General features: G+C 40.6%; 4 protein-coding genes across 5 annotated transcripts; all 4 read left to right on the top strand.

Annotated features, from left to right (window-relative positions):
- The first annotated feature begins 1,508 nt into the window (after nucleotides 1-1,508).
- Nucleotides 1,509-6,357, top strand: sarnp (SAP domain containing ribonucleoprotein). Its single transcript, XM_073470297.1, has 11 exons — nucleotides 1,509-1,571; nucleotides 2,956-3,055; nucleotides 3,179-3,222; nucleotides 3,331-3,401; nucleotides 3,904-3,955; nucleotides 4,278-4,351; nucleotides 4,529-4,566; nucleotides 5,363-5,388; nucleotides 5,473-5,541; nucleotides 5,669-5,764; nucleotides 5,910-6,357. The coding sequence occupies exons 1-11, from the start codon at nucleotides 1,539-1,541 to the stop codon at nucleotides 5,949-5,951; spliced, it is 645 nt and encodes a 214-aa protein (XP_073326398.1). The 5' UTR covers nucleotides 1,509-1,538; the 3' UTR covers nucleotides 5,952-6,357.
- Nucleotides 6,358-7,592: 1,235 nt separating this feature from the next.
- On the top strand, nucleotides 7,593-10,392 carry LOC140999459 (tubulin alpha chain-like). 2 transcript variants are annotated; one of them, XM_073469849.1, is made up of 5 exons: nucleotides 7,607-7,693; nucleotides 8,371-8,507; nucleotides 8,606-8,828; nucleotides 8,922-9,070; nucleotides 9,169-10,392. In XM_073469849.1, the coding sequence occupies exons 3-5, from the start codon at nucleotides 8,708-8,710 to the stop codon at nucleotides 10,147-10,149; spliced, it is 1,251 nt and encodes a 416-aa protein (XP_073325950.1). In that variant the 5' UTR covers nucleotides 7,607-7,693; nucleotides 8,371-8,507; nucleotides 8,606-8,707; the 3' UTR covers nucleotides 10,150-10,392. The 2 variants fall into 2 exon arrangements, with proteins under 2 accessions (XP_073325949.1, XP_073325950.1); XM_073469848.1 differs by lacking the exon at nucleotides 8,371-8,507 and having other exon boundaries at nucleotides 7,593-7,693.
- A 1,458-nt stretch (nucleotides 10,393-11,850) lies between these two features.
- LOC140999559 (tubulin alpha-1 chain-like) lies at nucleotides 11,851-14,141 on the top strand. The gene is made up of 4 exons (XM_073470023.1): nucleotides 11,851-11,958; nucleotides 12,536-12,758; nucleotides 12,849-12,997; nucleotides 13,107-14,141. The coding sequence occupies exons 1-4, from the start codon at nucleotides 11,956-11,958 to the stop codon at nucleotides 14,085-14,087; spliced, it is 1,356 nt and encodes a 451-aa protein (XP_073326124.1). The 5' UTR covers nucleotides 11,851-11,955; the 3' UTR covers nucleotides 14,088-14,141.
- Nucleotides 14,142-15,683: 1,542 nt separating this feature from the next.
- Nucleotides 15,684-18,199, top strand: LOC141000161 (tubulin alpha chain-like). Its single transcript, XM_073470797.1, has 4 exons — nucleotides 15,684-15,788; nucleotides 16,512-16,734; nucleotides 16,834-16,982; nucleotides 17,081-18,199. Exons 1-4 carry the CDS (start codon nucleotides 15,786-15,788, stop codon nucleotides 18,056-18,058), a joined length of 1,353 nt encoding a protein of 450 aa, XP_073326898.1. The 5' UTR covers nucleotides 15,684-15,785; the 3' UTR covers nucleotides 18,059-18,199.
- The last annotated feature ends 410 nt before the right edge of the window (nucleotides 18,200-18,609 follow it).

Here is an 18,609-nt window from a genome sequence, read left to right as displayed (position 1 = left end):
TGAACTCCCATTCAGGCCTCAACATGCATGCACGGGTCTGTACATAATAGTAATAATAGTAAAATAATGAAGCATACTGTACAACATGAAATCTCGGTACTATTTAATCGATTTTTGCATTAGATTATAAAAATCAAAACTGGATAAAGTGAGGTTATCATAGCATACTGAGGGTAGACAAAACCATCTATATAAACCATAGTTTGACATTACATATTACATATTCATGTGTATTTCTATAGGTAATAACTGACAATGGTTAACAATATGAATAAATGCTACAATGATTCATACACAATATAAATTATGAACAGAAGTATATTCCCTATTTGTTGCCAAATACTTATATACTAATTAAACACACCAGTTCATTTCTTTCTGTGCAATATCACATGCAATATACTACTGTTGTTGGTAGCTTTTATGACCTTTTATGCGACTAAAACATATTGAAATTAGACAAAGAGGTCGGGAGTTCACAGTTTTAAAGTTGTCTTATATCCCTCATTTATCCAAACCCCAAGATGAGCTTTAAAATCTCCTGCGCTCTGTTGACTGAAACTAGTAGAGAACTCCCTCAATATGCTATGTAGCATCTGGCTAACTTTTGAAACTAAGTATTAAAAAGATGAAGGAAACAATACAACATTTAGTCCTATACCAGTTCATAAGTTATAACACAGGTCTTGTTTTCCAGTGGACATATTGACTTGTCACAGGTGTTACTAACAACATTAACAATGGCTGTGATCTGTTCACGAGTCATGACAATAAGACCATGAGTCAGCATGAACAGCACCAGGACACTCAAACTAAAACAGCTGGATTGAATTCAGCCATCATTCTTTTTAATATTTACACCTGTGCTTCCTGTACTCTGACATGTTAACGTGTCCTCTGTGGAAAAAGAGCCAAATGAACAACAGGAAACATAGATTTGAATTGGAAATTGTCAAAGGGCGAGGATTAGGGAGGGTTAGACACTCCTGAAGTAGTTCAAGGAGTTCAACACAGGTAGATAGATAGATAGATAGATAGATAGATAGATAGATAGATAGATAGATAGATAGATAGATAGATAGATAGATAGATAGATAGATAAGAGTGCAAGAGGATAAGGTGCAATTTTATTGACAGTAAAAATAATTTAATGTGTCTGTGGCTGAAGCTGAAGCTGCTCTTAAGCTTGTCCAGAGTTTTGTGGAGGGGATGAGAGCCATTGTCCATGATAGCCAGCAGCTTTGCCAGCAGCCCGTCCTCCGCCACCTCCTCCTCCAGGGTGACACGCAACAGACCCTGCCTTTTTGATGAGTTTATTCAGTCTGTAGCTGTTGTTATACACCTGAAAGAGACAAAAAACAAAACAGAAATTATAATTAGTGGTGATACAACAGAAAAACTCTTGTAAAAACAGAAAAATAAATGGCATTTTGACTGTCCAGCAGGGGGCGCTGTCCAATAAGTGAGCTGCAGTCGAGGCGCTCAGAAGTAGAGCGGCTCCACTTTGATTGGAGGAAGTAATACATCAACAAAGAAAGATGGCCGAAGTGATAGAGCTGCAGAAACTGAAGGTTGGTGGAGTCCTAAATACGTATTTATTTGACACATTAGGTACCTTTATGAGCAAATAGTGTGTTTTAACAATCGTTAATTATAAGATCAGAGCACCAGCTTTCGGATAACTGTGAGGTTTGAAGAACAAAATGGCTCCTCCGGCTGTGGAGGCTGATAACCGGCGTGTGTTCACGCTGTTCATTCAAGCTAACCTTAGCCGAGCGTAACGACACAAGTTAAACACATTACTTTAGATCAAACAGGCAGCTGGGAAGTAATTTAAATTAAAAAGATAAAGGTGTACTCTTGGATTAAAACTGCAAATGTTGCTGCTCGTGTTGGATAAAAAAAAAGCGTCCCAACATGTCCGGTCCCATTAAAGTAACGTCACTGGTTGAACGGGTTGAACTCCGTCAGTCAAATCGTTGATTTTAGCGAAACTCTGATCCACTAAAACACCTTGTTGTCCCGTTTATAAGCTGTGTAGAAGACTGCAACTCCTCTATTATAATTTTTTTAAGTGTATTTACTAAACTTAATCACTTTCTACTGAAGAGTTTAGTTTAGTGTCTCATAACCTTCTTGTTTCTGAGTTGAAGAATCAGCTTAAACTCAAGTTTTAAGCCAACATTGACGAGAAGTCCCTAAAATCCTTACACACATAATTTATCAGCAACTATTTTAATAATACTCAGTTTATTAAGTACATATTTTTTCACTCACACATGCCAAACATTGCCAAGTTCCATCTTCTCAGTGAAGAAAATACTTGTGTTTGTAAGATTATAAAATAATAAAAGACTAAAGCAAATGTTTACAGACCAAATGATTAATCATGGGAATGATTATAACATTAAATGCCCAGTATGTGATTTCTGCCACCAGGCCTCTCTCAGAACATAACAAAAAGACGTAAATAGCATTGCGTCACGTGAGGTGCTGTCGTCATTGATAACAACCAACATTGCGGATGAAAATCTGTCTATGTGATTCAAGCGGAAATGTTTTTTGATGAAAATGGTTTAGAGTTTTATTCACGTTATGTTTAGTCTTGTTCGCTGGCTTCCTTCCTCAGTTTCTGACTCTCCTGGAAATTTAAAGTGGCAGGTGACCAATTGAAACACATCGCTACCTTGGGAAAAAAAATCCTGGTTTCTCTGAGTTTGAATATTGTTGGAAACAGTTAGCATATTATTAGTCCACGGCTCAATAAAATACATAGCGATGTTAATGATAATTTGTTATTTTCAACCCTAAATTCTACATCAACTTGGCAACTCCCTTGTTTAGAGCTACTTTGTAAAACAGAAATTGCCCCTGATGAAAAGCAAAGCAAAGCAAGGTTGGTAAATGGTGCTTGTTATATTTAAAGTACTCTTTCTGTTTCTCCCAATGTTTTAGCTTGCTGAACTGCGGCAGGAGTGTGAGGCCCGAGGCCTGGACACCAAGGGAAACAAAGGAGAACTCATTGCCCGACTGCAAGCTTATCTGGAAGAGCATGGTGAGGCAAAATACCCTTCAGATTGTGACACACTTTAGACCTGGCAGTTCTTGAATGATGATGAGACTTTGTATATTCTTCATACTTCCTGAAATTTTCTTTATCCCATAATCCTTACAACAGAGGAAGATGTGGATGTAGATGACGTGCTGGCAGAGGATGCTGAGGTAATGTGATTACTGATATTTCATGATGTGAGCTCTTTAATTTGCCTTCTTAGACCTTGTTGGACCGTTTTGTGAGGTAGTGATAAATGTTTCTATATTCCTTTTTAGGACTTCACTAAAGTTGAGACTGCCAACAGTGTAAAAGATGACAAGGAGTCTGAGTCTCCTGATCCTGAGACGTAAGTTTGTCACGTTAGTCTACATGCTTTTTAACAAACAAACCAAATCAAATGTGTTCATCTGTGAGTTATTTTCTAAAACGTTGCATTATTTCTTTCCTTTTTAATAATGACTACACAATAAGTAACAGTCTTAAATCTAGGACTGGGCTGTGTGACTAGAATTTATGTCACGCCCAATATGCATACTTCTTTTCTAAATGGCCTCACGTGAGGGTAGGTCTGCATGATATAAAAAGATTAGATCAGTCTTTATTGTCCCCAAGAGGCAATTTGGTTTGCAACAGTAGTCAACACAACCAGTACACATCATCCTAAAATAATACAACATTGACATAAAATATTACGTACAGGAGTTCATCATAAAAACAAAACAATGAGAAATTAAAAAAATAAAGCTCTAAGAGTGCATCAGCCCTTTGTTTATAAGGTTCATAATGGTTCATTAGTTTTAACCACACAAGTCTAATTAATCCTCACTCATTCCACTTTTTTCTTTCAGACCTGCTGATAAGAAGGTGGTGAAAATATCTCCTCCATCATCCTCCAGTGAAGTACGTATGACACGTTTGCATGCACTAATAATTTGATTTGAAGCATTTTAATCCAAGTGTTTTAATGCAGAGATCACTGTCACGTGTAGGAGTTATAATTATCTGAGCTTTCAAAAATACACCAAAACGTGATGTTGCATGCTTGTCCAACAGGAACTTCTATACACACTTCATCTGCACAAGTGTGCAATGGTGTTAAACCAAAGAACTCTGTAATAGTACATATTAGATTTATTTCACCTTTACATGTAATCATGAACAAAATCACCACCTCAGCCAGCAGCTTGTGTTCTGATTTAAAATTTCACCTTTGGTTGTGCAGAGACTACAGAAGAGAGCTGAACGTTTCAACATGCCTGCATCATCTGAAAGCAAAAAGGCCATACGTGCGGCAAGGTAAGACTTCACCAGACTCCTTCTCTGAGTGTCTGTGAAAGGATACAGTTTAGTACAACTTGAATTTTTGTTGTAATTTTGGCCATCATTAATTTGAGCTGGTATAAATTAGTTTTTACTTTCAGGAATTGTCAAGGTAAATTGTCATGTTTAAATGATTATGCTCCTTTTCTTCAGGTTTGGCTTACCAGCCGAAACTTCCAGCCCCTCTCCAGGTTCGTTGTCTGTCTTCACTCATTCTTACTAAACTGAATTTTCTATGTTCTTAGTGGAACAAAGGTGAATGTATAGAGAACTTGGGTTGAAAGGTTTCCTTTGATTTTATAATGATTGCTTCCCAGGAATACATCAGTCTTTGTGCAGTTTGGGATTTCTCACCATGAAGGAAGCCCTGGATAACCAATCATGAAATGATGTTCATTGCTAGTTTAAGTTATTCTTTCATAACCATCAGATGATGTGGTAGTAGTTCCTGTGTAAAGCGCGCTAACTTTGAGATGACAGATTACAGAATCAGAATAGTACATCCCAAAGGTCACATGCGGCCCTCTTGTTGTTTTGTGTTTTCAGGATTAGGAGACTATTTTATTATAATTATTCATTTTTAAACATGTTTAACCACACAGCTGGACTGTGTGCTGGCATTTTAGCTATAAAGGTAACTGTAAGAAACAGCTGCAGCTGAAAAGTTGATTCAGTTTTATTACTGTAATAGAATTTCAAGTTGAGCTATAATTGTGCGACAGCTGTGTGATAGTTTTTGGGTACATACAATAGTCTTCAGTATGTGATCACACAGGTACATACAGACACATACTAACAATCACGGGTTTCATCAGGAATCATTTACTTGGAAATGTAATCTCATTTACTTGGAAAATGTAATCTCATTCCCCAGTATTCAACCCTGTAGAAAACACAATCTGAAGTGCCAACAATGTAACTCAATAACCTGATAAATCTTTTTGCCGCTTCTCACTTCACAATTTTATCAATTTGTCTCCCAAACAGGCGTTGCTGCTAACAGTAAAGCCCCTGTAAGTATTGACTAGTAAACACATTTCTTCATTCCTCCAGTTCATGCGATGAAGTTAATGGAGGCATTTTTGTGTCTCATAAAGGTGAATGTCGATCAGCTGAAGAAGAGAGCGGAAAGATTCGGCATGAACGTTTCATCCGTTTCACAAAAGGTGACTTTGAGCTCAAGTGTACGCAGATATTCATGGTGTAACTTCAATTTCTACAGTTTTTTGATTAAATATGTTCCCTGCTCTTCTAGAGTCTTAATTTGGCTTTAAAGCGTTTTGTTTTTTCCAGATTGAAGAGGATGAAAAGCTGAAAAAGAGAAAGGAGAGGTTTGGGGCCTTAACAAGTGCAGCTTCAGGTGGTTCAGTTGGTTCAGCCGATGTCGAGGTATGTTTTCTTTCCATTCCTGCCATTTTTGTTGTTTGACTTTGATGACAATAGTGATCAGTTATATTTCATCACAATGCAGTAACTTACACATAAAAAGAGCTTTTTTTTAAATAAATGTCAATGTTTTTCTTTCTTTCTACAGGCGAAGAAGATGAAGCGTGCCGAAAGATTTGGAATTGTGTGAATGATGTTCAGGAGCTTGTCTTTTTCTTTTTTTTGTAAAGCATTTTCATGACTGCACAACAGAGGTTCCTGAAGACGATAAATTTTGTGCATAGGATTCCTTTAAATCAAAAGTATAATTAAATACAAAGATATGTTTGTGACGAAAAAGGTTTGGAAAACAAACAAATAGAAAAATCTGTCAATTATCTACCGAGTCTCAAATCTGTGGTTAATTAGAAATAATGCTAATCCGTTTAAATGATGTAACTCACTTATATGTGTGTACTGTAAGTGTTTAATTGTACTTTTGATTTATCAGACAGCCTGTAATTTTCTTTTTGGTATTTCATTGGTTCACTACTTCAGTTATCTGTCCATTTTATAACATTTTGTGATTTAAAATAAATTGTTTTCAATTTTTGATATCTGCTTTGTTTGCTCTGTCTTTTTTGTTGTTTTTTAAATGTCTGTACATCTTTATTACCCACTTGGAGTTGGCCATAGAGACCGTTTAATATTTAGTTGCACCATTGGAGTAATAATTATCAATTTGTATTATTTTACCGGTACTACATCTGTCTCACGCAAACCTTTTATTGACATTATCTATAAATTACACAGGTTTGGGGACATCATTCCCGACACAAAATGAAATGACAGAACTGTATCTCGTATGTGTCATCATTGTCTCTCTCTGTTCTCAGGTGGACCAGTGCACTGGCCTTAATCATGTGGCTCTGCAAATTGGCCAGTAACTACATTTAGCAAATTAAGATAGGCCAAGAGGGGTGAAAAGGTTGACTACAATATCTGCTTCTGGACTGTAGTGGTGTTAAAGCAGCAGAAAATTAAGTGACCATACTTGAGTACAGTGTTATATAAAGTACCCAAAAGTCATACTAGAGTATAACTTACGATATTGTGTCAAAATATTATTTTGGTAAATGTGAAAGTCACCCATACCAACACTACTTGAGTAAAAGTCTTTAAGTATCTGTTATTAACTGTGCTTAAGCACCAACAGGTTTCTTTTGTGAAGTGCCTTTGAGTTTTTTGGAAGGCGCTATATATATTCAATGCATTATTATTAATACTATTATTATTAAAAGTCATTTTCTGGCGATGCATGTACTTAAGTATCAAAAGTACAAGTACACTGCATAATAGAGGTCGACAGATTATCAACTTGTGAAATCCAATATGCAGCATTTTTGTGATTATTGGAATCAGTTTTGTTTTTTTTCAGATTGCTGATACAATAAATATATATTTAAAAATGTGCAACTGTAGCTCTGTAGCTACACTGTAGCTCTGATGCAGCCTGCAATCTGAAAAGTAACTATTAACTAAAGGTGTCAGTGGAGTAAAGGTAAAATATTTGCGTCTAAAATGTGAAGTGGAAGTATAGAGTAGTGGAAAATGGAAATACTCAAGTATTTACTAAAGATGTTCACTTCCTGGCTGAAGCCCACTGTCGCAGAGCCATGGACCTATTAGGAGCTCAGACCAGACCTCGTGCCATGTCATCGCGGAAGACGAGTGTTTAATTTCAGCCAATAGGAATCCCCCATGTGACTCTGGCAACCAATCGGATGTATCAGCACATTTCCGGCGGTTAAGACAGTATAAAAAACCCCGCCCGCCATTAGCTCCGCAGTTACTTCTTACAAAGGACCCATTACGGCCGAACTGTAAGAGATAACATAGTCTCTTCCACTTTGTTTAATCCAAACTACAAACCGAACAGTTTCAGGAAACATGGTGAGTATGAATAGATATATTTTTTTAGTGATTCGACAGAAAACGTTAAGATGGAGGACGGTTAATCTTCATCTCCGTCGTTTTTACTGAAAATCTGGTGACTAATCTGTAACTCGACAGGGAGTTGGAAATAGAAATATTCACTCTTCAAACGCTTAGTCGGGCTTACAGCTTCTGATTTATCCTGTTTTGAATGCCAATGGCTCTCATCCTGAAACATTCCTCGTTTTTACCGCCTGTTTGAAGGGGCCTGGCCTTTATGAAACTGCGACGACAGGCTTTTCAAGCAAAACCTACTCACTAACATCCTTTTAAGGCCTTTTATTTAAATATTTTATGCGGTATCTTTGCGAGGTCAACAAAACAAAACAAACACAGCTACATTGGTGACCCCGACGTGATCCAATGTAGAAGTTGTGGAAAACAGTAGGCGAACAACTTCTCTCTCTGACTGAGTTTATTTAGCCGCTAATTCGAACAAAAACCGGAACTCTGACAGCGGGAAAACTGCTAACCTTAGCCCCTCCCAACTCTCCGTCGTCATGGTTACACACTAACACTTACTAAGGGGCATTGCCAAACAGTCAGTTGTCAGAGAGGGAAACCACTCAGATTATGGTGAATTATGTTTGTCCAGTCCACTACAATATAATGTTTGTAGCGTGTTCTGTTCACAGGTTAACAGACTGCAACATGTCATCAGGTGATAGGATTAGTCATGATGATCTGGTGTCTGGTTCTCTACAAAAGAGCCTTTTTCCTCCTCAGATCTTGCACTAGCTGTAGAGAAGTCCTCAACATGTGATGAGTAGCCGTCAGTGTCTGATTAGTTACAGTTCCTACTAGAACTTTCTTCAGATAGTCTGGCTTAATTTTAGTTGAATTTTCTATCTTTTTTCCCCCCTTCCACAGCGTGAGTGTATCTCAGTGCACGTTGGTCAGGCCGGTGTCCAGATTGGCAATGCCTGCTGGGAGCTTTACTGCCTGGAACATGGGATCCAGCCGGATGGACAGATGCCCAGTGACAAGACCATCGGAGGAGGTGATGACTCCTTCAACACCTTCTTCAGTGAGACTGGAGCTGGAAAGCACGTCCCCAGAGCTGTTTTTGTGGACCTGGAGCCCACTGTCATTGGTAAGTGTGACTCCTAAATGAGCATTAATTTAGGAAATATCTGATAATTGTAAACCAATCTGATATAATGTCTGTTTTTGTTTCCTTTTTTAGATGAGGTGCGCACTGGTACCTACCGCCAGCTGTTCCACCCTGAGCAGCTGATCACAGGCAAGGAGGATGCTGCCAACAACTACGCCCGTGGACACTACACCATCGGCAAAGAGATCATCGACCAGGTGCTGGACAGGATCCGCAAACTGGTGGGTGAAATCAGAGCAAAACAACTTAATTGCAAGAATAACCAATTAAATGACATAACTCAATCTCATATGTGATCATTGTCTCTCTCTGTCCTCAGGCTGACCAGTGCACTGGCCTTCAGGGCTTCCTGGTTTTCCACAGCTTCGGCGGTGGCACCGGCTCTGGTTTCACCTCCCTGCTGATGGAGCGTCTGTCTGTCGACTACGGCAAGAAGTCCAAGCTGGAGTTCTCCATCTACCCCGCTCCCCAGGTGTCCACCGCTGTGGTGGAGCCCTACAACGCCATTCTCACCACCCACACCACCCTGGAGCACTCTGACTGTGCCTTCATGGTAGATAACGAGGCCATCTACGATATCTGTCGTAGGAACCTCGATATCGAGCGTCCCAGTTACACCAACCTGAACAGGTTGATCAGTCAGATTGTGTCCTCCATCACTGCCTCCCTTCGTTTCGATGGTGCCCTCAATGTTGATCTGACAGAGTTCCAGACCAACTTGGTGCCATATCCCCGTATCCACTTCCCTCTGGCCACCTATGCCCCTGTCATCTCTGCTGAGAAGGCTTACCATGAGCAGCTTACTGTGTCAGAAATCACCAACGCCTGTTTCGAGCCAGCCAATCAGTTGGTGAAATGTGACCCTCGTCACGGCAAGTACATGGCTTGCTGCCTCTTGTACCGTGGTGATGTGGTGCCCAAAGATGTTAATGCTGCCATTGCCACCATTAAAACCAAGCGCACCATCCAGTTTGTGGACTGGTGCCCCACTGGTTTCAAGGTTGGCATCAACTACCAGCCACCCACTGTAGTTCCTGGTGGAGACCTGGCCAAGGTCCAGAGGGCCGTGTGCATGCTGAGCAACACCACTGCTATTGCAGAGGCCTGGGCTCGGCTCGACCACAAGTTTGATCTGATGTACGCTAAGCGTGCATTTGTTCACTGGTATGTGGGTGAGGGTATGGAGGAGGGTGAGTTCTCTGAGGCCAGAGAGGACATGGCAGCTCTGGAGAAGGATTATGAGGAGGTTGGAGTTGACTCCGTTGAGGGCGAGGATGAGGAAGAAGGAGAGGAATATTAAAAGGCATTAGTTAAACAGGAAATAATTGCAATACATTCTTGAGGAATAGGCCTAGGCAGTAAATTGAACCTGAAAGTGTAGTTCCTGATCATGCATAATACCTTTTCTTTGTATTTACATGTGAAATGTTCTGTTTTTCACATGTATAATGCTCTGTTTGTGTTTTACTTGTATCTGCCATTGTAAAAAAAAAAGAAAAAGATTTCAATGGTTTTTGGATTGAATAAATCTCATAAAACTTCATTCTTCACTTTGCAGTCTTTGTATTGTAACTCCATTAGCTTTTACCATTTTAGGCTGTCTCTGATTTTGACTTCTGAAGTAGACATGTTAATATGAAAACAACATATAGGCTTATTTATGCTGTAGACATAATTACATTTCTAGAGTATTGACAGTTTCATGCACAAAAAATTATTTGAGTTATTAATTTCCTAGGCATTTACTGCAAAGTCTCATTAGTGTCCTCTTTCTGAATTAGATATACCTCTTCAATGAACTCTTAGCAAACATTTCATTTTGGATTGTAACTTGTGTTTTATAACAGTAATATGGAAGCTCCTGCGTATTTGTATGTTTTTGAAAGACTTGTTCTTCAATTCCCCCCAAAATTTTTGTAACTTGAATAAGAATGCAATATCCAATAGATAATGAATATACTAACATAATACATAACATAGCTTCCCTGGCAGAGGTAATGAGTGCTGTTGATATTCATAACTTTACATATATATTTATTTATATATATACATTTACATTTAGGGCATTTAGCAGAGGCTTTTGTCCAAAGCGACTTACAATAAGTACATTTGTCACAAGAAAGAAACCACAACATATCACCATCAGTAAAGTAAGAATGAAAATCAAGCTCTCATCAGAATCAGAATCAGTATTCCTTTATTGTCCCACAACGGGGAAATTTGTTTGCCACAGCAGCCAAAGGACACAATATTTACAAAAAACAATAACAATAGCCAAAAATTAACAATATAAATTAAAAAGGTAAGAAATAGAATAGAATAGACTTGTATATACATATAAACATGACATTGTACAAAATTAACAGCAGTGAATTTTTATTTACAATATAAATAATAAATATGGGTATTAAGAAGAGTGCAGAGTGAGGTCTATTGGGAGCAGTGCTGATTGTAGACTCTGACAGCAGCAGGAAGGAAGGACCTGCGATACCTCTCCTTCACACACTTAGGGTGTGTCAGTCTGTTGCTGAAGGAGCTGCCCAGTGCTGTGATGGTGACCTGCAGGGGGTGGGACTCCTTCACCAGCAGTGATGACAACGTGTCCATCATCCTGCTCTCTCCCACCACCTGCACTGGATCAAGAGGGCATCCCAGGATGGAGCTGGCCTTCTTGATAAGTTTATCAAGTAAATATATATATATATATATATATATATATATATATATATATATATATATATATATTGAGGTCTGCCTTTTTGATTATATAAACTGAACATTTAAACTTGAGAGTTTAAGTTAGAGAAAACAACTATCACACTGACATGGCTGACTGGGACAGAACCATGGAGCTGTGATTAATGTTATCAATAACACCTGCTGTGCTTTCTGTGAATGTTTTGGCTTAACCAATAGGAAAAGAGCTTGTGTGACTCTCAACCAATCGGATCAGCTGTTCTTTCCCAGCCTAATGCATGTTTAAAAAGCCCCACCCTGCAACACTTCTGAGTAGCTTCTTACAAGTCAGCCTTAAAATACTGCTGTAAGAATTCAATTAGTCTCTTCATCCTCATTTTCTACCCATTTAGACACAGTGTCAGGAAACATGGTGAGTTTGGAATAACAGTAACTCTTCATTTTGATTTGAATAGCTTTTACCAGTCTGCAATCCACATCAGTTAAGTCATTAAAACCTATTAATCATTGTTAGCTTATTGTTGCGCTTTTAGCTTTAGCTTATGTTACCCCAAAACAGAAGTCTGGTATGAAGGTAGCACTTAACTCTGATTTGTGTTTTCATGTTATTTCACACTTTTGAATATCAAGTGTAGCTGAGATTGATTGTTATGAGAGGGTTAAGGCTGAACCTATAATTAATTTCAGCTGTACTTGCTGCCGTTCAATGAATCAAACACTTGATCTGTAAGATTTTCATATTGTATGTTGTATTGATCTAGTTATAGGTATGAAAAAGCTTCATGTGCATGAGAACTATCAGTGCTGTTTGGTTTTGGCAGATTGAAGTTATGTCTCCTCCAGAGATCCTGTGTAATGGATATTCTCAATAGAAGTATTCTGCCTTTTAATCATGCCTAAGCATCTGATGTAGAAATGATTAAAACATGTAAATGTCTGCCAAATCTTCATGGTGAAATCAAGAAGTTACCTTTTTTTGTTTTCCACAGCGTGAGTGCATCTCCATCCACGTTGGTCAGGCTGGTGTCCAGATGGGCAATGCCTGCTGGGAGCTTTACTGCCTGGAACATGGGATCCAGCCGGACGGACGGATGCCCAGTGACAAGACCATCGGAGGAGGAGATGATTCCTTCAACACCTTCTTCAGTGAGACTGGAGCTGGAAAGCACGTCCCCAGAGCTGTTTTTGTGGACCTGGAGCCTTCTGTCATTGGTAAACTCTCATTAGAAAAACTGTAGATGGCATCATTTTATTTTGCTTAAATTAAGTTTAACCCTCTTTTTTGAATGAATCTATGCTCAGATGAGGTGCGCACTGGAACCTACCGCCAGCTGTTCCACCCAGAGCAGCTGATCACTGGCAAGGAGGATGCTGCCAACAACTACGCCCGTGGACACTACACCATCGGCAAAGAGATCATAGACATAGTTCTGGACAGGATCCGCAAATTGGTGGGTAAAATCAAAACAGAACAAGTTCACTGGCAATTTGGCTCCAGAATATAAAATGAAATGACATAACTCTATCTCATATGTGATCATTGTCTCTCTCTGTCCTCAGGCTGACCAGTGCACTGGCCTTCAGGGCTTCCTGGTTTTCCACAGCTTCGGCGGTGGCACCGGCTCTGGTTTCACCTCCCTGCTGATGGAGCGTCTGTCTGTCGACTACGGCAAGAAGTCCAAGCTGGAGTTTTCTGTCTACCCCGCTCCCCAGGTGTCCACCGCTGTGGTGGAGCCTTACAACTCCATCCTCACCACCCACACCACCCTGGAGCACTCTGACTGTGCCTTCATGGTAGATAACGAGGCCATCTACGATATCTGTCGTAGGAATCTCGATATCGAGCGTCCCAGTTACACCAATCTGAACAGGCTAATTGGTCAGATTGTGTCCTCCATCACTGCCTCCCTTCGTTTCGACGGTGCCCTCAATGTTGATCTGACAGAGTTCCAGACCAACTTGGTGCCATATCCCCGTATCCACTTCCCTCTCGCTACCTATGCCCCTGTCATCTCTGCTGAGAAGGCTTACCATGAGCAGCTCTCAGTGGCCGAAATCACCAATGCCTGCTTCGAGCCAGCCAATCAGTTGGTGAAATGTGACCCTCGTCACGGCAAGTACATGGCTTGCTGCCTCTTGTACCGTGGTGATGTGGTGCCCAAAGATGTGAATGCTGCCATCGTCACCATCAAAACCAAGCGCACCATCCAGTTTGTGGACTGGTGCCCCACCGGTTTCAAGGTTGGCATCAACTACCAGCCACCCACTGTTGTTCCTGGTGGAGACCTGGCCAAGGTCCAGAGGGCTGTGTGTATGCTTAGCAACACCACCGCTATTGCAGAGGCCTGGGCTCGACTCGACCACAAGTTTGATCTGATGTATGCTAAGCGTGCCTTTGTGCACTGGTATGTGGGTGAGGGTATGGAGGAGGGTGAGTTCTCTGAGGCCAGAGAGGACATGGCAGCTCTGGAGAAGGATTATGAGGAGGTTGGAGCTGATAGTGTGGGAGAGGATGAGGATGATGAAGGAGAAGAATATTAAACAGACATGCATCTGTAATGTTTGTTTATGTTTATTAAAATGTTCATCACTGCACTACTGTTTACTGTCTTTAATATACTAGTACATTAATTACATTTAAAAAAAAAGAAAAAAAAAAAAGAAACAGTATTTTAATAGAGCAGTGAACTGCATTTCTGTAGTTTCACTAATGTTAAAAGCATGCTGCTATCTTGGCTAAGGTCAAACTGGTTTGTGATGTAGTTTTAGACAGTACGGTTTTTAGTGATACTTTGTCACTTTGGCCAAACATTTCAGGCCTCCAATCACTTTAGTCACTCGGAGTCAGTATTGTTTAACAGATGTTTCTCCTTCAGATGTGAGTGGGCAGCCGAGTCTTGACCTGAGGAGTTGGCCCTCCTGTGTTGTGCCATTTGTTTATGGAGAGGTTGTTTATCTCCCAAATGTACAAATCTGTGCAGTCCTGGCTGAATCTTACCCAGTCATACCCAAGGCTAAGGAAGTAACTTAAAATGTTTAAATTACATCTATCCATCTAACCAATTCATGCATGAGAGATTTAATTGGGACGAGTTTTCTTCCAGTGTGAATGTGTACAAGACTTTTGGACTGATTTTCAAAGATGGCTCCTTTCTAAAGATATAATACTGCACCCTCTGACTGTTATGTCAACTAAAACTGGAGTACTGATGAAGGAGGAAAACATGGACTTCTTGATAACTAACATAATTTTGTTGAGCAAGCATTTTATACATGAATGCAAATACTTAAAGGTGAAACCCCAGTTCAACAGATGGAGGAATTATCTCAAGCTATTTATGAAGTCTCTTCATGTAAGACACAAACACCCTGAAACTTGCTGCCTTATTGGACTTGTTTATTTACTCGACTACGACTCTCACATTTCTCTTATATTCTTTTGTTTTCCTTATTTTGTTCATAGTTTCATACTGTGTCAATTTGTAGCGTTGAAAATGTGCCTAGAAATAATAATAATAATGATAACAATAATAATAATAATCTTTTGATTTGAATGGCGGTTTGCAAACCAGCTTAAGGTGCATTACCGCCACCTGCAGGACTGGAGTGTGGAGGATTAGCAGACTAAAGAATAGAAAATCCTTTGTTAGTCCTGTTTCCTTCAAGAAAATGTATCAGTATGTCCCTTGTAATGCGTCTCCAACCAGATTTCCTATAGTGAAACTGACTTTAGCTCCTTTGTAATGATGATGCCAGTGCCCTCCTTTCTCCCTCATAGCCCGTGCTTTTCATACAGGACATGCTTTACAGATTCAGATTGTCCGCAATGGTTCACATCTGCCAGTTGGATGCTTTACAATTTTGCTAAGTCACTGGTTTGGCCCAGTGTGTCCTATCCTGAGACGGGTGATGGCTCCATCCTCTTTCCCATTCCTGCCCAGCCTCCTTCCGAAACACACCCTGTAATCGAATATTGAACAATAAAGAAAAAAAAAAATCAAAAATGTCTTTGCGGAAGACGACTATTTCATTTGAGCCAATAGGAATCCCCCCACGTGACTCTGGCAGCCAATCGGATTTATCCGCACATTCCGGCCGGTTAAGACGGTATAAAAGGCCCCGCCCGCCATTAGCTCCGCAGTTACTTCTTACAAAGGACCCATAAAGGCCTGACGGTGAGAAATAACAGTCTGCTCCTCTTTGTTAATCTCAACTACAGATCTAACAGCATCAGTAAACATGGTGAGTATGAAAATATGTTTTCTGTGTTTTTTCGAATGAAAACGTAAAGATGGAGGTCCGTTATTCTTCGTCTCAGGGGGTCGTTTTGACTGTAAATTTGGAGATTAATGCGCAACTCGACAGGGCGCAGCCCAGAAATTGTTCATTGTTAAAAAGCTCAGTCGTGCTGACAGTTTTCGGGTTTATCCTGTTGTCGAAGGTCAATGAGCTCTCATCCTGAATCATCCCTCTTTTTCGCCGCCTGTCTGAAGAGGCCAGGCCTTTATGACACTGCAGCCACGGGCTTTTATATTGATATTTTATGCGGTATACTGTCGAGGCCTGCTACTTTTGAATGAAAATCTTTAACTACAGCTGTGTTTGTTTTGTTGCACCACAGAAATGTGATTTTTAATTTATTTTTTTTTGTTCTCATCACATGATTTCCCTTTTTTCTTCAAGCACATGAGTCTGAATAATCAGCCTCTTTGTGATATATTGTTTTCTGTAGGTTAACAGTTTGCGCAACATGTCATAATGTGATAGGGTCATGATGATCTGGTGTCTGGTTCTCTACAAAAGAGCCTTTTTCCTCCGCAGACCATGCACTAGCCGTAGACAAGTCCTCAACATGTGACGAGCAGCCTTCAGTCTCTGATTAGTTACAATTCCTACTATAACCTCTTCAGACAATACGGCTTATTTTTATTAAAATTTTCTATCTTTTTTTTCCCCCTTCCACAGCGTGAGTGTATTTCAGTGCACGTTGGTCAGGCCGGTGTCCAGATTGGCAACGCCTGCTGGGAGCTTTACTGCCTGGAACATGGGATCCAGCCGGACGGACAGATGCCCAGTGACAAGACCATCGGAGGAGGTGATGATTCCTTCAACACCTTCTTCAGTGAGACTGGAGCCGGAAAGCACGTCCCCAGAGCTGTTTTTGTGGACCTGGAGCCCACTGTCATCGGTAAGTGTGACTCCTCCTATATGAGCATTAATTTAGGAAATATCTGATAATTGTAAATGAATCTGATACAATGTCTGTTTTCTTTTTTTCTCCTTTTAGATGAGGTGCGCTCTGGTACCTACCGCCAGCTGTTCCACCCTGAGCAGCTGATCACTGGCAAGGAGGATGCTGCTAACAACTACGCCCGTGGACACTACACCATCGGCAAAGAGATCATTGACACGGTGCTGGACAGGATCCGCAAACTGGTGGGTGAAATCAGAGCAAAACAAGTTAATTGCAAGAATAACCAATGAAATGACATAACTCAATCTCATATGTGATCATTGTCTCTCTCTGTCCTCAGGCTGACCAGTGCACTGGCCTTCAGGGCTTCCTGGTTTTCCACAGCTTCGGCGGTGGCACCGGCTCTGGTTTCACCTCCCTGCTGATGGAGCGTCTGTCTGTCGACTATGGCAAAAAGTCCAAGCTGGAGTTCTCCATCTACCCCGCTCCCCAGGTGTCCACCGCTGTGGTGGAGCCCTACAACGCCATCTTGACCACCCACACCACCCTGGAGCACTCTGACTGTGCTTTCATGGTAGATAACGAGGCCATCTACGATATCTGTCGTAGGAACCTTGACATTGAGCGCCCCAGTTACACTAACCTGAACAGGTTGATCAGTCAGATTGTGTCCTCCATCACTGCCTCCCTTCGTTTCGATGGTGCCCTCAATGTTGATCTGACAGAGTTCCAGACCAACTTGGTGCCATATCCCCGTATCCACTTCCCCCTGGCCACCTATGCCCCTGTCATCTCTGCTGAGAAGGCTTACCATGAGCAGCTTACCGTGTCAGAAATCACCAACGCCTGTTTCGAGCCAGCCAATCAGTTGGTGAAATGTGACCCTCGCCACGGCAAGTACATGGCTTGCTGCCTCTTGTACCGTGGTGATGTGGTGCCCAAAGATGTTAATGCTGCCATTGCCACCATTAAAACCAAGCGCACCATCCAGTTTGTGGACTGGTGCCCCACTGGTTTCAAGGTTGGCATCAACTACCAGCCACCCACTGTAGTTCCTGGTGGAGACCTGGCCAAGGTCCAGAGGGCTGTGTGCATGCTGAGCAACACCACCGCTATTGCAGAGGCCTGGGCTCGACTCGACCACAAGTTTGATCTGATGTACGCCAAGCGTGCATTTGTTCACTGGTATGTAGGTGAGGGTATGGAGGAGGGAGAGTTCTCTGAGGCCAGAGAGGACATGGCAGCTCTGGAGAAGGATTATGAGGAGGTTGGAGTCGACTCAGTTGAGGGCGAGGATGAGGAAGAAGGAGAGGAGTAGGCCTAGGAAGTAAATTGAAGTTGAAAGTGTAGTTCCTGAAACATGCATTTACATGTGTAATGTTCTCTTTGTTCCCTTGTATCTGCCATTGTAAAAAAAAATTCAATGGTTTTTGGACTGAATAAACCTCATAAAGCTTAATTCTTCACTTTGCAGTCTTTGTATTGTAACTCTTTTTTTTATTTATTATTTTAGGCCCTTTCTCTATGACTTTCACTTCTAAAGTAGACAAGTTAATATGAAAACAACATTTAGGCTTACTTATACCATATTGACATTACAGTCTAAAGTCTCATTAGTGTCCTCATTCAGAATTAGATATACCCCTTCAATGAATTCTTAGCAAACATTTCATTTTGGTTTGTAACTTGTGTTTATAACAGAAAATATACTAACATAATACATAACATATCTATAGATATGTAGATATATGTAAATATACATATATATATACACACACATTTATACATATAGTTTTAGATAGTATGGTTTTTAGTGACACTTTGTTCTAGAAGGACAGTTTCTCTGCTTCATTATACTTGGTGTTTAAT

The sequence above is a fragment of the Pagrus major genome, chromosome 7 (assembly GCF_040436345.1).
Source record: "Pagrus major chromosome 7, Pma_NU_1.0".
Taxonomy (NCBI): Eukaryota; Metazoa; Chordata; class Actinopteri; order Spariformes; family Sparidae; genus Pagrus; species Pagrus major.
This window is presented reverse-complemented; position numbering and strand designations above follow the sequence as displayed.

Bases quoted from the DNA above. Each gene is read 5' to 3' on its own strand.
- sarnp (XM_073470297.1), top strand. From the start codon at position 1,539: ATGGCCGAAGTGATAGAGCTGCAGAAACTGAAG. The intron at 4,352-4,528 runs GTAAGACTTCAC...CCTTTTCTTCAG, and splicing joins AAGGCCATACGTGCGGCAAG to GTTTGGCTTACCAGCCGAAA. The intron at 5,389-5,472 runs GTAAGTATTGAC...TGTCTCATAAAG, and splicing joins CTGCTAACAGTAAAGCCCCT to GTGAATGTCGATCAGCTGAA.
- LOC140999459 (XM_073469848.1), top strand. The intron at 8,829-8,921 runs GTAAGTGTGACT...TTCCTTTTTTAG, and splicing joins CCTGGAGCCCACTGTCATTG to ATGAGGTGCGCACTGGTACC. The intron at 9,071-9,168 runs GTGGGTGAAATC...CTCTGTCCTCAG, and splicing joins TGGACAGGATCCGCAAACTG to GCTGACCAGTGCACTGGCCT.
- LOC140999559 (XM_073470023.1), top strand. The intron at 12,759-12,848 runs GTAAACTCTCAT...ATCTATGCTCAG, and splicing joins CCTGGAGCCTTCTGTCATTG to ATGAGGTGCGCACTGGAACC. The intron at 12,998-13,106 runs GTGGGTAAAATC...CTCTGTCCTCAG, and splicing joins TGGACAGGATCCGCAAATTG to GCTGACCAGTGCACTGGCCT.
- LOC141000161 (XM_073470797.1), top strand. The intron at 16,735-16,833 runs GTAAGTGTGACT...TTCTCCTTTTAG, and splicing joins CCTGGAGCCCACTGTCATCG to ATGAGGTGCGCTCTGGTACC. The intron at 16,983-17,080 runs GTGGGTGAAATC...CTCTGTCCTCAG, and splicing joins TGGACAGGATCCGCAAACTG to GCTGACCAGTGCACTGGCCT.